The 16,391-nt window shown below is 48.7% G+C and overlaps 1 protein-coding gene across 2 annotated transcripts in view; it reads left to right on the top strand.

Moving 5' to 3' along the window:
• Positions 1 to 231: 231 nt before the first annotated feature.
• VAT1 (vesicle amine transport 1) overlaps positions 232 to 16,391 on the top strand; it is a 39,766-nt gene continuing 23,606 nt past the window's right edge. For both annotated transcript variants that reach the window (XR_014518138.1, XM_083470077.1), the window contains exon 1: positions 232 to 915. Coding sequence is in view for 1 of the 2 variants with exons in the window: in XM_083470077.1 (XP_083326203.1) it covers positions 493 to 915 (423 nt within the window). In the remaining variant the exon portion in view is untranslated. The remainder of the gene's footprint in view (positions 916 to 16,391) is intronic.

The raw sequence follows: 16,391 nt of genomic DNA on the forward strand, positions 1-16,391 counted from the left end.
CTCAGGGAGGCTTACTCGCAAGGAGACAAGGTGGTTGCATGGTAATTCTACGTGTATGCTTACATCGGAGCAAGGCCCTTTCAGTGCAGCAAGGCTTACTCCTAGGTAAACGCGCATCAGCACGCACTTACTTGGGAGTAAACGCCATGGGAGGAGAAGCTGGCTGCATTTTGCGTCAGAAAGGCACACCCAGCCTCCTCCTCCTTCCAGTCTCCGCCTCGCTTCCTGGAAGCCAAGCCGAGTGGGCGTCCAGGATTGACGGGAGGAGGGAGGGAGGGAGGCAGTCCCTGGCTCCGCTCCCCGGGTTTTCCTTCCCGCCGCCGCCGCTCCGCGCCCGCTTCCAGCTCCGGCTCTTGCGCGCCTCCTCCCCTCTCCAGCTGTTTTACGCATCTGGCCAGCCGCGCCCTCCTCGCCTTCTCTCTCTCGCCCTCGCAGCAGCAGCAGCAGCAGCATCTGCGCGCCCGACGGCTCTCTGCCAGCTCCGAAGCTGCCATGTCCGGGGAAGAGGCGGCCGGGGGCGACGCGGGCGCCCCGCAAAGCGCCACCGCGGCGCCACCGGAGCAGCAGCAAGAAGCCACTCCGGCCGCGCAGCCCGCCGAGGAGGGAAAGGCTGCGGGGGCCCCGTCGGAGGCGGCTGCTGCCGCTGCTGCTCCCGGGCGCCAGTACCGGGCGCTGGTGCTGAGCGGCTTCGGCGGCTACGAGAAAGTGAAGGTGCAGACGCGGCAGCTGCCCGCCGCCGAGCCCAGCCCGGCCGCGGGCCAAGTCAGCGTCGAGGTGCGGGCCTGCGGACTCAACTTCGCGGATCTGCTGGCTCGACAGGGGCTGTACGACAGGATGCCGCCGCTGCCCTTCAGCCCGGGCATGGAGGCGGCCGGCACCGTCTTGGCCGTGGGCGAGGGCGTCTCCAGCCCCAAGGTGGGTGTCGAGGGGGGGGGAGCGTCTCCGGTTCGACGGCGGCTGGGCGCGGACTCTGCTTCCTTTCCCCCGCAGTGCAGGGAACGGTGGGCGTGGCGGGGCAGGGGGAACGGGAAGTAGCCCCCCCCCCAGGAGGGTATCTGGATGCGTGGGCGAGGGGGGTACGTGGGCGCGCAGCCCCCCTCACCCGTGGGGAACCCGAAGGTTCGAGGGTGGCGCTGGAGAAGGTGCCTAACCTTAGAGAGCTAACGGGCGGGGCTGGGAGGAACGTGGCGAGGCGAAGGATCCTGCCCTGTCGAGAGATGGGCGCGATCCCCTCCCGCCCCAGGGGTTCTACCTGTCTGGAAAGTGGGCGTGGAGCTGAGACAATGGAAGGGTGGGGTGGGGTGCGTGGGAGGGGGCGCCCCCTCTCCACCTTCAGCTGAAGTGGGCGCCCCAGGGAGAAGGGACTCAGGAGCCCCCCACCCCCACGAGAAGAGGGTGCGATCCGGGACCCACCCAGAAGGGGAAAGATTGGGGGAGATGTGGGCAGGAAGGCTGCCTAGGGCAGGGAGTGTCTACGTCTTGGCTGGCTTGGGGAGACGACCGAAATGCTTTCGGGTTTTTTGGGGGGGCAGGATCACGCCTCCCTCCCGCTTATGCAAGAGGCACGGGGCTTTGTTCCTGATCTCATGCTTTGCCTCGGGCTTGTGGGGTGGGGTCATTCCTTCGCATCTGCCCTAGATGTCCAGAAATGCAATGTGGAAATGACGCGGCCCCACCTTCTCCCCACAGCCTTGGGACTTGGGGGTGGCGCAGCAGCAACAGAGGGTGGTCCCAGATGCTGTGCTGCACTCTGCACATGCCTGGAGCACAGCATACGCTCAGCAGGTTGGGAAGGAGGCTGCAGTTTGTCACTTCAGAGGGGGACAACCGCACCCTGGTGACTGGTGTTATGGACCCACACACCCCACTGTGTGTTGTGCTGGGAGTTGCACGTCAGTGGGAAGAGATGCAGAGTTTCTTTTGGTGGCTGCTGTTTACAATCCCTTCCTTCTCCAGGGTCTCCACAGAGGGTTCTTCCAAGAGATTAAGCATTTATTTATTTTCTAAATAACAGCCACTGCCGCCACCCTGCATCTGAGGGGTTAATTTATCCCCTCCACCCTGTCACCTCAGCTCTTCCCACAGCCGCTATTTTGGCAGTAAGCTTTATAACACCAATAAGGCTCATTCGAGAAATATAGCAATACAGTGGTACCTCGGGTTACATACGCTTCAGGTTACATAGGCTTCAGGTTGCAGACTCCACTAACCCAGAAATATTACCTCTGGTGAAGACCTTTGCTTCAGGATGAGAACAGAAATCGCGCACAACACCATCAGGAGGCCTCATTAGCTAAAGTGGTGCTTCAGGTTAAGAACAGTTTCGGGTTAAGAACGGACCTCCGGAACGAATTAAGTATGTAACCAGAGGTACCACTTTACCTGTTCCTGCTTCTTTTCTGTGTGTGTTCATATGGCACACGGGTATAAGGTGCGGTGTGTATTTAAAGTGTACCGGTTATCTCAACCAGTTCATTAATCACGTGACTTAAAAGCGGGCTTGAGGCTGTGAGTGCAACAGAGAAAATAAAGCAAATCTTAACTCATATGGGGTTTTTTGGGGGGGGGCATATAGGAGGGCGGAGGCCTTATCCGCAACTTCTGCTTCACCTCAAAGGCATTCCCGGAGACTTGAGGGAGAATTTAGGCGAACCCTGTTAATACTTTAAAAGAACCCTGGAGCTATGGAAAAGGGGCCCTATGCACATTTTCAAATTAATTTTTGTTCCTATCCTGCTTCCGTGCCACCGCCACCCCGACCTCAAGGTGGCGTAAGTGGTTCTCTCCCCCCCCATCCCATTCAATCCTCACCACAACCTTGGGAGGTCCCAGGATTACCCAATGAGTTTCGTGGGTCTGTGGGGATTTGAACCCAGGACTCCCTGGTCCTAGTCCAACACGCTCACCACTGCACCACACAGGCATACATCCTGATGGACCTATGTGGAGCTCTGCACCCAAGGGAGAATTATAAGTGGCCCAGGGTCTCCCATTCCATGGAGGAGCCCGTTCTCCACCTTGCCGAGCATCCGTTGTTGTGGGGCGTGGCCTCTGGTTGTGACTTCACTCTCCCGCCCCCTTGTCATGGCTGTTTATATGAACATCCCTTTGGTGTGCGGTGAGCAGTGGCTTACCTGCAAATTCCATTAGCTTCTGTAGCCAGACTCTCCAGGGGCGTGGGCGTAATCATAAAAACATAGCAATTTCAAATATTTTCTGGTATCGATTGCAAAGCACGTTGAAGCTTCCTTCAAGGTTTATTTTTGCAAGGATCAGGCAGGCCTGCTTTCCTTTGCACGCTGTTGCTTGAGAAGAATAGGACTCCTTTGCAAATTCAGAGAGATGGCTGGATTGCCAAGGATTTCTTCAATAAACTTGATGTGCAACCGCTTTCATCATTGCCACTTGATAAGTGGTAATTAAGACTTGGGTGTCTTCAGTCTGGTTCTTCAAATTAGCTAATCCTGCGATGAAAAGCCATGCTGGTTTCTGCTTCCTGTCTTGAAAAGTACAGGGTTTGGTCCCTGGGTTTTCACCACAAAAAGCCAGTTTTGAACCTGTTTTACTGGCTGCGTTCCAACAGAACCCCAGAAACAAGGCCTATAGTATTCTGTTGTTCTTTGAAGAGGCTAAGAAGAGGTCAGATGGGAAGGGCCATAGCGCTTCAATGTTGGATGCAGAAGGTTCCTGGTCCAATCTCTGCCATCTCCAGGTCAGGCCAGGAGACAGGTCTGCCTGAAGAGCACTGGAGAGTTCTTGCCAGTCACTTTAGCGGCAACACCGAGCGACGGCCTCTGCAGACATCCTTTTAATGCTGCCTTCATAATGATTTGCCCTCGTGATGGTTATACACGATCCCACTCTCGATACTGTCTTCACCTGCGAAGGTTTTGCGGCAGACATACTGCTTCATCTCCAGTCTTTTCATTTCCTGAAATGTGGTATCTTTTCATACCACAAGTGTGCGTCCTGCAGTCATTGTACTGTAGTGCAAAGCAATAATGCAATAACACATTGTGGGACAAATAATAAAGTGGATGTGCAGACAGTATAACTCCGCCACTGTTGCATTAATGATATGATGCGGAATACACCTGCAAAACAAAAGCAACAAACTAGAATATGGGCCAAGGGTCTAACTTCGGCATGAGGTGTCTTCCTACGTAAGATGACCAATTCAACACCACAATTTTAGAGGCAGTGGTGAATTCAGCATGGGATATGAGATTTCCATCTTTCTGGTTCAGCATATATATATATATAGATTTGTAAAGTATAATTCCTATAGCATTGGAGATATGCCTCAAAAACCTCCAGTTTTGCAACCAGAGCTTTCCGGAGTCAATTACATGCAAGTCTTCGTAAATTTGGCCCTATGTTCTGGTTTTATTCCGGTTGAAGAACTATGGCATACCCTGGCTTGGAATTTGAGTAGTTGCAATAATATGTAGAAGTCCTAGCCCATGGATTTCTAGGCAAGATTTGTCCTTACTGAAAGGCCCCAAAGGTTCAAAATAAATTGGACCAGAACTTTGAAACACCAGTTGGACCAGTTAAGGCGGCCAACCTACTTGAAAGTCACCTTGGCAACCAAGTTCATTGGCTGGGCGCCTATCTTGCAAGCAGAGAGTTGGCTGGTTACTTCAAACTGATTATGGGTAATTCAGCCGCCAACCTGCTGCCTTTTTTGCCCTCTGCGAGCCACCGCCCCTCAAGTTCCTTTGTTTGGTCAACTGTGTCTTTAGAGGCAGCCCTAGAAAGCATCTTTGGAGGAGACCAGGTGATCTAGCTACCTGGCAACAGTTCCACGGGTTGCATCTTTGGACTAGAAGAAGTGGCCAATGAGCTTGGGGTGTGTGTGTGGAGAGAATGTCCTGCAGTCTCATTGTGCTGTGCCTCCTTCCCGGCCTGATCCAGCTAGCTTCTCTTCTGACCAGTGATGAATCATAGAGTGGCTTATGGGATTGCTGAGTTAATGGGGAAGGACTGTACCCCACGGGGAAAACGGAAGGTCCCTGGGACAACCTCCAGGATACCCAGGTGGGTACTGGAGTGAATGGGTGTTAGGGGAAGGGTAATCGTACACCTTGGAGTAAATTGTCCACCTTTGGTCCCTGTTATGTACTTGGGCCAACAGGGGGATACTGTAGATAGTTTTCACTCAGGTCCACATATTCAAATAAGGAATTGAAACTGACGTTCAGTGATTGGATAGTTACAGAAAGTTGTTACTGTTGCGTTGTAGTGGAGCTCTATATAAGCAGGCTGGCTGAACCCTTCAGTTCAGTTCTGTCCTGGGTCTGTGAATAAATAAGAGCTGTTTGAAGAATTGCTGTGTCGTCTGATATGTTCACCCACAACTTAACAGTCCTCATCCTGCACTTGGCTCCCAACTGTGGCTCCTAGAAGCTGTCAGCATGTGACAGCGGCCACACCCTGGGAATGGCTTCAAAGGTTTCAAGCCCTGGGTGAGTTAGGGACTTCCCCTGCATGCAAAGACAGGCTTCGGAGGATTGAACGGCCGAGACCAATTGTGGGTCCAATGGTCAAGAAGGAGGTTACTGCACCTGCCGTAGAGGGAAGTGAGGGGCAGGTGGGGCTCATCAACCTGTGAAGGTAGCCCATCTCTGAGAAGGAAACCCAATACAGTGATACCTTGGTTTATGAACTTAATCCTTTCTGGAAGTCCGTTCTTAAACCAAGGTGTGCTTTCCCATAGCAGCGGGGGGCTCAATTTACAAATGGAACAGACTCAAGAGGAAGTGAAACATGTTCTTCTTCCAAGGCAAAGTTCACAAACCAAAACACCTACTTCCGGGTTTGCAGCGTTCTTAATCCAAGTTGTTCATAAACTAAGCTGTTCTTAAATCAAGGTACCACTGTATATTGCCAGGTCAAAAATCTCTGGTGCTGCTCAGTTCAAGCCGTGCCCGGTGTGCATTGTGTCACTCGTGGAAGAGGTAGCAAATTAGGGGGGAAGTTTTTCTCAAGTACCTAAGGCTTCCAGAAGGGCTTTGAGTCTATCGGTTTTGCTTTGGGGGGGGGGGTTTCCCCAACTGCCCCCTACCCTGTGTCCAATTTCTGATGGGAGTTACGGTTGTTGCCAGATACTCAGGCAGCAACGCACAGTTTGTCAGTCTAGTGCACTTGTCTGCTCCTGTAATGGGATGCAGATTCGATGTTCCAGCTGCCTGGGGGTGTTAGCGGGGGTGTTGTGGTTTTGTGTGTGTGTGTGTGTGTGCGCGCGCGCCGCTGTCATGGGCATTGGGGAATCTTGCCGCCACCATTCCCACAAGAGACAACAGCTGGCTTTTTTGCTATCTAAATGGGCCTCGTGCTGGGAAAACGCAGACAGGCAGCAGCTCCTAGACAACGTCCCCTGGTGTTCTCTAATTATTTCTGCCTCTTTACCTGTGAGTTGGGTGTGAGGGGAATAGAGCATCTCCATTATCCTTAAGGAGGAACGGAAGATTCAGTGGGGGGTTGGGCACAGCTGTCTCTGCCCTGCCTGCTCCTTGCAAGACTTCTAAACCTTCAACTGCAAGTCTTAAAAAAAAAGAGTAAAAAAAAATTATTTTCAGCGTTAGTAGAATTAAAATAAAAGGTAAAGGGACCCCTGACTATTAGGTCCAGTCGTGACCGACTCTGGGGTTGCGGCGCTCATCTCGCTTTATTGGCCGAGGGAGCTGGCGTACAGCTTCCGGGTCATGTGGCCAGCAGGACTAAGCCGCCTCTGGCGAACCAGAGCAGCGCACAGAAACGTCGTTTACCTTCCCGCCGGAGCTGTACCTATTGATCTACTTGCACTTTAACGTGCTTTTGAACTGCTAGGTGGGCAGGAGCTGGGACTGAGCAACGGGAGCTCACCCCATAGCGGGGATTCGAACTGCCGACCTTCTGATCGACAAGTCCTAGGCTCTGTGGTTTAACCCACAGCACCAATATATACACATAAAAGATCGCATGCAAATAAGTATACAGTGGTACCTCAGGTTAAGTACTTAATTCGTTCCGGAGGTCCGTTCTTAACCTGAAACTGTTCTTAACCTGAAGCACCACTTTAGCTAATGGGGCCTCCTGCTGCTGCTGCGCCGCCAGAGCATGATTTCTGTTCTCATCCTGAAGCAAAGTTCTTAACCCGAGGTACTGTTTCTGGGTTAGCAGAGTGTGTAACCTGAAGCATATGTAACCCAAGGTACCACTGTAATACAAACATTGCAGCACCAGCCCTTTTTCTTACAAGTAAGCAGCTGTAACAGAGAAGGAAATGCCAAAGCGCTGATTGCCACTAGCTGCTGATTCTGTAGGTTCACCCTATCTGTATTCAAATACAGTCATAAAACAGGAAGAATAAAATTGCGAGATAATGAAATAATCCTCCTAGGCCTTTCCTGATCTCTGAGCCAGCTCATGCAGCCTCAAACCCTTACAAAGCAGAAAACAAATAGGGCACTCTAAGCAGTCATAGTTCACCCTTCCAGGGCTTGCGTAGCCTCGCCTGATTCAGATGTTCCAGAAAAATAGTCCTGTGCTGGTAAAATTTTGCCCCCAAATCTCTTAAGAGGTTGCTCCCGATGGGGAGGCACCCGATATCACAACTACCAGGGGGCTGGGAGATCATCACTCAGTGCTGTTCTCTGAAATTGATCCTGGAAGATAGGACTGGAAGATAGGACTGGAACCAGTGCCTTCAATACCCAACTCATAGAACTGGTTCACGGGAGGCCATCGTGAATGGTATCAGAAGCCACTGAGAGATCAGGTAAAAGCCACAGGGTCACACTCCCCTTGACTCCCCTCTCAGGTGGCCAAGGTCGGATTCAGTCCCATATCCTTGCCTGAACCCCAATTGGAATAAGTCGAGATAATAGGCTTCATCCAAGCATATGTGCAACTGTTGCTGTGTAGGCCCTGGTATTTTGTTTTTGGTGCATGCCCTCAGGAGACAGGGCATGTTCATCTGTCGCTTTCAGAATGGTCGAGAGTAAGTGTGGACCGCCAGGTTGGATTACCTGAGAAACTTGCGTAATCAAGGAAAGATCGACAGTTTCCTTTCCCCTTGAGTTAGAGGCCTCGCCATGTTATTATGTGTGTTGTTTCTTTACATTGCCTGTAGTTTCAGCTTCTGTTTCAAACTACAGGTAGGTAGCCGTGTTGGTCTGCCATAGTCAAAACAAAAATTAAAATTAAAAATAAAATTAAAATTAAAAATTCCTTCCAGTAGTACCTTAGAGAGCAACTAAGTTAGTTATTGGTATGAGCTTTCATGTGCATGCACACTTCTTCAGATACACTGAAACAGAAGTCACCAGACCCTTATGTATAGTGAGAGGGTGGGGAGGGGTATTATTCAGAAGGGTGGTGGGAATGGGTGATTGGCTGATAGGTGTGGTAAACCTGTTGACGACTGTTAACGACTGCAATTGGTCTTACAGGAAAAAGCAAGGGGTGAGAGGGCTAAAAATAGCTTTATCATGTATAATGAGATAAGAATCCAATGTCTCTGTTCAGACCAGGTCTCTCCATGGTTCTAAGTTTGGTAATACGTTGCAATTCAGCAACTTCCCTTTCCAGTCTATTTCTGAAATTCTTTTGTAATATGACATCTACTTTGAGATCTTGTGATGTCAGGAATCACAAGACAGAGAAACCAGTAGGAGAACACTTCAATCTCCCAGGACATTCTATACAAGATTAATAAAAAGAAAGAAAGAAAAAGAAATGGTATGGGCGCTAAAATAAGATTACCAAACTGGTTTCAATGAATCCGGGGGGACACTTCAAATTCGATGGATTTTGTATGGGGACCGATTTGTAGATCCGGGGACTGTCCCTGGGAACTGGGGATGTCTGGTAAAACCAATGGCAAAAACTCCCACAAAACCCCCCCACAAGGGACGAAAGCTTAAAAACACATGGATACAAATAAAGTCCGGATCTTGCAAATCCTGCCCTACTCAAAGAGGCCAGGCTGATGAGTTGGTTCTTGGACAATAGCCCTGTAACTGATACCTGTCAACTTGGGGATGGCTCCGTCTGTGGTCATGAAGTGCATCCAGTCTGTGTTGATTTTGGCACCGCTCTGTGGATGAGGAATGTAACATCCATCACAATGGCTTGTTGTCCTTTGGGATTGTCATCATGCACCTATCTTATGCTGCTCCTCCCCTGAATATCTTGTTTATTCGAGCAGTGATCTTCCTTCCTGGCTGCAGCAAGAGAAGTCCCTTTATAGCATGTGGCAGCTGCTAGCCATCTTTCCCACCCTAAAAACAGCCTGCTTCCCTTGGCTATTTTAAATTAATTACTAATACACAAGGCGATAGCTGGACCTGAAGAAGAGCAGAGAATTAGGTCAATGCATTCCAGCTAATGCCAGAAGAGGTGTGTGCTACGTATTACATTTCAATAATAATAATTATAATAATAATAAATAATAATTTATTATTTATACCCCGCCCATCTGGCTGAGTTTCCCCAGCCACTCTGGGCGGCTCCCAGTTGGGTGTTAAAAGCAATACAGTGGTGCCCCGCAAGACGAATGCCTCGCAAGACGGAAAACTCGCTAGACGAAAGAGTTTTCCGTTTTGGAGGTGCTTCGCAAAACGAATCTCCTATGGGCTTGCTTTGCAAGACGAAAATGTCTTGCGAGTTCCTGCGGGTTTTTTCCCCTCCCCCCCTTTTTCTAAGCCGATAAGCCGCGTATCAGCTGATCCGATAAGCGGCTAAAAGCCGCTAATAGCGCTAATCCGCTAATCTGTCAATGGGCTTGCTTCGCAAGACGAAAAAACCGCTAGACGAAGAGAATCACAGAACGGATTCTTTTCGTCTTGCGAAGCACCACTGTATAGCATTAAATAATATAAGCCTAAATTAAATTAAATTAAACACAAAGCCATGAGGTAATACTTGATATCCTCCTTTGGGGCGGCCATTTTTGTTTTTCTGCATTTTATTAGAGACGCAGCTTTGGCAGACGCCGTCCTCGAATTCTCCCAGAAAGAACTTTCACTCAGAAACACCGTCGTGCTTTCTTATGTGAAGCACATCTTCCTGATTTCTGACTTAGGTTATTGGAAAACTGTGGAGATGAGGTCATTGTCACCAAGAGAAACTTGGCTGAGCGGGTCTAGGGCCCTGGCTGAAGCAGGCGTTCCTTCTAACGTAAAAGGAGAGGGTTCCCTGGAGGCCTTTGCAGTGGTCCTTATGATTTGCGCTGAGATGCTCTTGCTAGGTTGGAAGCTGGCCCAAGACGTCTGTCATGGAACCACGACTGGTCTAATGACTCCATGGCTCCATTGGAGGCACGCTCAGGCATCCTGCTTGCATGTAGAATCTCAGTGGTGTCCAAACTTTTTTCAAAGAGGGCCAGATTTGATGAAGTGAAGGGCCGACCAAAGTTTTTGAGCTTTTTTTAGGGTTGGAGTTGTTGAGCTTCTTTTAGGATTGAAGTTGTTAAGGTTTTCTTTAGGACTTTACCCCAGGAAATAAACTGCCACAGGGGCTGGATTCAACTGACTGGCGGGCCGGATTAGGCCCCCGAAACGGACTTTGGACATGCCTGATGTAGATCCTACAATAAGCTCAGCCCCTGCCTCACTATTCCCTTTGAGTAGTTCGAGAGTGAAGTCTGAAATGGGCAATCTCTTCTCCCCATCCATATTTCTGGCATGAGACAGAACCCTGCAAAACTGGGAGCGGCCATAGTTTAGCGGTAGAGGATTTACACAAGGTTCGAGATAGAGCAGCTGGGAATGTCCTCTGCGTGAAACCCTGGAGAGCCATCAGTGTTTCCCAATCTTGGGTCTCCAGCTGTTGTTGGACTACAACTCCCATCATCCCTTGCGAGCAGTGGTCAAGGATTGTGGGAACTGTTGTCCGAAAACAACTGGAGACCAGGATTGGGAAACACTGGACTAGACAGTAGTGAGCTTGATGGACTGGTGGTCTGATTCTGCCTGCAGCAGCTTCCTGCATCCCTTAATTGGGATCCTAAATTGTGTGGAGAAGGGAAACTTTCTGCTTTTACCCTCCAAGTTCTGGAGGACCTCAGAGATAGTGATGTGGAGGGAGTGAATTATTCCTTTTATTATTATTATTAAATTAGCATGCTGCCCTTCATCCCTAGATCTCCAGGTGGTTCACAAAACCTAACAATACATCTAGGATTTGCGGGTGACCTTTGAGGCTTTTCCAAATAGTTCTCTTCAAAGTTTCCTCTTTGAAGCTTCTTAAGCACTTGTTTGATGCTGAATATTAAATCCTTTTAACTGTTTTTCTTGGACCAGTATGTAAAAAAAGAGTTCCTTAGGGGTTCCCCCCACAAAGTTTATACTCTTTTACGCTGGTAACTTGGAGGCAAAGTGGAACGTGTGTCTAGAGGTGGTTTTCAAAGGCAGCATGTATTTTTAATCAGTAAATGGGGGCTGGGGAGGAAACCACACATAGTTATGGAAGTAGCCGCTGCAGCCTTCTGTGCGCAGTGATGCTCTGTGTGTGGCTGGTTCGGAAGTCACACTGTTCCTGCAAAGAGGCTGCTTGTGAGCGGCCCATTGCAGAGGCCAACGAGCTGCCGAAATGGCCACATCAGCTTTGTTGCAGCAGTTGAAAGCACGTGTTGTTTGCTTGATGCTTCGTTGCCTATCAAAATCTGCAAGACAACCTTCCAGAACTGGCTGGGGCTGATGGGAGTTGTAGTTCTGGACTGTGCTGCTATAGGCTGCTATAAGGGATGTTCATTATACAGCAGTACCTCCGCTTACGTAACCCTCTGGTTACGTAAACTTTGGGTTACATAGGCGGCAAACCCTGAAGTATTTTACCGGGTTTTGCCGCATGCGCAGAAGCCGTCCTCTGGCTGAGAAAACCTCGGGATCCGGCCGGACCCCCAGAACGGATCCCGTCCGCAACTGGAAGTACCTCTGTACACCTTTAGGAGTCAGGCAAAATGTTCCTATATAACCAGGCCTTTGGCTGAGTAACATGCAATGCCCTTTTAAAATATGTTGCCAGGGGCGCGCGTGTTATTGGGTTGTTTTTTTGGTTTATTATGTATTTTGTGTTTTTATATTGTGATTTTATGTTGTAAACTGCCAGAAAGCTGTGGGTATAGGGTGGTATACATTTTTTAATAATAATAGTAGTAGTAGTAGTAGTAGTAGTAGTAGTTGTTATTGGAAGCCTGAACAAGCAGACGCGCTTCGTGCATTTTCTCCCAACAAGGACGTTGGATTTGGCCTCCCTTGGCCTCCGCATTCTTTAACTAGAAACATAACCAAGCAAACCCACCCAGAGTTGGCGTTGCAAACGCACTGTCTCTTTCTTGAACGCATTAATAACCCTGGAGTGCCTTTCATCTTTCCTCCCTGAATGCGCAATGTGTGCTGCTTCGCATATTTCAAAAGGAGCGTGCAGACTGTGTCCCATCTGGCGGTAGTTTTACGAGGATTTTAATTATTGATTGTAAGGTGCTTGCGCGTGAGAAGCGACCATGTGTAAGAACACCCTGGCACTTTCCTTTAAAAAATAAGAAAAGCAGTTTTGGGGGAGGGGGGATGTAGAATGGAAATGCAGCATGGGTGTGTGTGTGTATGGACAACAACAACAACAACAACAACAACAACAACAACAACAACAACTTATTGTTTATACCCCACCCATCTGGCTGGGTTTCCCCAGCCACTCTGGGCTGCTCCAACAAAAGTTTTAAAATACATTAAAACATCAGCTATTAAAAACTTCCCTTAGATGTCTTCTAAACGTCACATAGTTGTTTATTTCTTTGACATCTGGTGGGAGGGCGTCATAGGCGCCGACTCCATGGGGCCTGAGGGCCTCAAAAATTCGTTTGGGGGGGCTACGCCCCCCCAATAATCTCGGGCACCCCTCCAGCAGAGCGCCACCGCCGCCCCTCCCCCAGCCCAAAATGCACAGGGTCGGGCTGCATGCCTCCTGCCCTCCCTCCCGAGCAAAAGCTCCACCCAATTTCCTTCGGAGCTGATTAATAGGCGCAGCACGCTCTCCCCTATTCGCTCACGAGGAGGCGGTGCCACTTTATCTGCATATTCATGAGCTTATTTATTATTCATGAGCTTTCCCGGGGCCCCCCAATATTTTTTATAAGTCCGCGCCCCTGGAGGGCGTTCCACAGGGCGGGTGCCACTACCGAGAAGGCCCTCTGCCTGGTTCCTTGTGACCTCACTTCTCGCAATGAGGGAGCCGCCAGAAGGCCCTCGGAGCTGGACCTCGGTGTCTGGGCAGAACGATGGGGGTGGAGACGCTCCTTCAGGTATACCTTCAGCTTTGCATGCAGACTTAACCCTGTGCTCACTGCTGTGGCCGTCTCTCACAGGGGCCACTTTCCTCGGTTTCCAGGTTTGCATGTTTGCAAGGGCAAGGATTAATACACACAGCACATGTGTTGCTTCTCTGTTGGGAAGGACTGTATGCTCTGTGACGGAGCTTCAAATCCGGGCATTGCCAGGTGGGGTTGGGAAGACCTGCCAGAAACTCTGGAAAGCTGCTGCCAACATAGGCATAGAAGAGTTTGGATTTGATATCCCGCCTTTCACTCCCCTTCAGGAGTCTCAAAGCGGCTAGCAATCTCCTTTCCCTTCCTCCCCCACAACAAACACTCTGTGAGGTGAGTGGGGCTGAGAGACTTCGACTAGCCCAAGGTCACCCAGCAGCTGCCTGTGGGGGAGCGGAGACGCGAACCCGGTTCCCCAGATTACGAAACTACCGCTCTTAACCACTACACCACACTGGTTCCACACTGGCATAGCCAGGTGCGGGGAGGGAAGGGCAGCCCCCCCAATATACAAATCAGTAAAAATACATAGCAAACAGAGGTTCTGCCCCCCCAACAAAAATCCTGGCTACGCCCATGGCTGCCAATGTTATTACTTTTTTTAAACAAGTTTTATTAAGATTTATAGAGAAAAATGCAAATCTTAATATCAAATAGCTTTCCTCCCTTTTTTATCCAGATTAAGACTTTGATCTAAATACATTAAAAACATAAAGGAAAAGGGGGGGGGGGGAGAGAGAGAAAGGAGTAGAAAAAGAAAGAGAAAAAAAGAGTAGAGGTTATGATAGAGAATGATAGAAAAACAAAATTCAGAAAGTAAAGAACTTTTGATTGTCTGTCTGCTATATATAAACAATATCCACTTTGCCCACTCCAGTATAACATGCAACAAAGTCACTTTCTATAATCAGTTGCCCACAAATCCAAATATTATTTCTTTTTCACACAAAAAGTCCGTGAGATGTTTCCAGTCTTTTGCAAATATTAACGACTTTTCTCTGATCAAACGTTGATCTCGTCGTTTCACCTGAGTCCATTAGTTTTAACAGCCATTCTTCCATTGTTGGGAACAATGGGTTCTTTCCATCTTTGTGCATATAAAAGTATCACAGCGGTAATCATATATTGTAACAAAGTTCCAGTGTCCTTTTCTAACTGTATATAAGTCCCAGCAGGAATAGTTCTGGCTTCAGTTTTTTAAAAAAAACAGTCTTCAAAATTCTCTGTATCAATGTACATATTTGTACCCAATATTGTAACTTAAACATGTGGTAGGGAAAAGAGGCCCTCATGCAACTCAGATTTGCCGTAACTTGATCCGGCAGAATCCTGGGTCATCCCAATTCAGGTTGAAAGAAAATAAAAAAATTCCTTCCAGTAGCACCTTAGAGACCAACTAAGTTTGTTATTGGTATGAGCTTTCGTGCCACACAAAATAACAAACTTAGCTGGTCTCTAAGGTGCTACTGGAAGGATTTTTTTTAATTTTGTTTCGACTACGGCAGACCAACACGGCTACCTACCTGTAACCCAATTCAGGTTGTTATCCAGGATTTGACTGGATCTGTTGCACAGCCCTCCTGGCTTGTTGTTAGGAAGCTTCCTGTGTTTCCCCCCTCCAAAGCTGCTTTTCTTTTCTTTTAAATAAGGAGGGGGGGGGAGACACCACTTGCATGTGGCTGCCTCTAATCCGTATTTCTGCCTTGAATTTAAGAAGGCAGCATGACCAGTGTTTTATGGAGGAACGGGTGCCTTCTTCAGATTACTCAGAGAAGTATTGCAGTGTGGGGAGCTTGCGAGCTGGGTTTGAGCTATGAGCAACGGAAGTAATTAGACTATAATGTCGTGATTGTGATTTAACAGATGGGAGAAACAACAACTCCGTGGGAAATGGGGGCGGGGGGAGTCGACAAAAATGAGAGAAGAGACAGGATTGTGTTTTGCGTATGTTTAAAATGCTGAAACTTAATAAAATATAATTGAAAAGAAAAAGAAAGGGGAAGCAGTAGCGTGTTCGATGCGTACATACGATTTGTTTGTTTACCACAGGCTTCCTCAACCTCAGCCCTCCAGATGTTTTGAGACTACAATTCCCATCATCCCTGACCACTGGTCCTGCTAGCTAGGGATCATGGGAGTTGTAGTCCCAAAACATCTGGAGGGCCATGGTTGAGGAAGCCTGGTTTACCACATGGGCAGTCAATGTACACAGTAAGGGGCCTATTTCAGTTGTGGCTGCATACTTTCATAGCTCTCGCATCCCTTTTCCCCCCATCCCTGTTTCCCAATATCTGCTTCTCATGGACATTATACGGCTTTGGGAACAGGGCAAAACCGGTATATTCAGCCTCAGCAGCCAAAGATTGGGTTGGTAACTTTCAACGAACACGTGCTATTCAGCTGCAAGGCTTGTTACAACCAGTTGTCTTCGAGTAGATAAAAACATTTGTCCTTGTGTAATATCACTCAGGAACTCATCCAGTGTTTGGGAAAAGCTTGCCGGCAGTTGCATAAGGCAACAGCCAGCTTCTCCACCCACCTGCACATGGGGGCCTTGTATTTTTGCACTAAGGTCCTGGAATTAGGAATCTGGATGAACCATGCCAATTTTGTTAGCAGTATGTGAATGCGCTAAGGGGAGGGGGCTGGCTATTAGCTCTGCTCCAGCAGTGAAAGGTGACGTTCTCTGTATTCTGAACCAGCCGCCGCATTTCAGCAGGAGGCAACTAAATTGCACACCGGGATTAGATAACGCGCATTTGCATTTTTAGCATTTGCATGCATCCCACAGCAACTGTGGGAACACCTGGGAAGGCAGAAGGCAGATACAAAGAGTTTCATTACTAAAAGCCTGTGAGGAATAGATCTCTTGTACCCAACAGTAATATAGAATCACGGGAATTTTAGTGGCAAGAAATTGGAAAAATACTAAAACACCTAATATAGCAAACTGGGAAACATTAATGGTAGAATACTTGCAGCTAGCAGAGGTGACAGGAAGAGTTAGAGGCCAAACAAAACAAAAAGTCCACAAGGAATGGAGAATATTTAAAGAATAGTTGAAGAACCATGGTATAAGGGG

Source organism: Podarcis liolepis (assembly GCF_965112155.1).
Source record: "Podarcis liolepis genome assembly, chromosome: 13".
In the NCBI taxonomy this organism is placed as follows: Eukaryota; Metazoa; Chordata; class Lepidosauria; order Squamata; family Lacertidae; genus Podarcis; species Podarcis liolepis.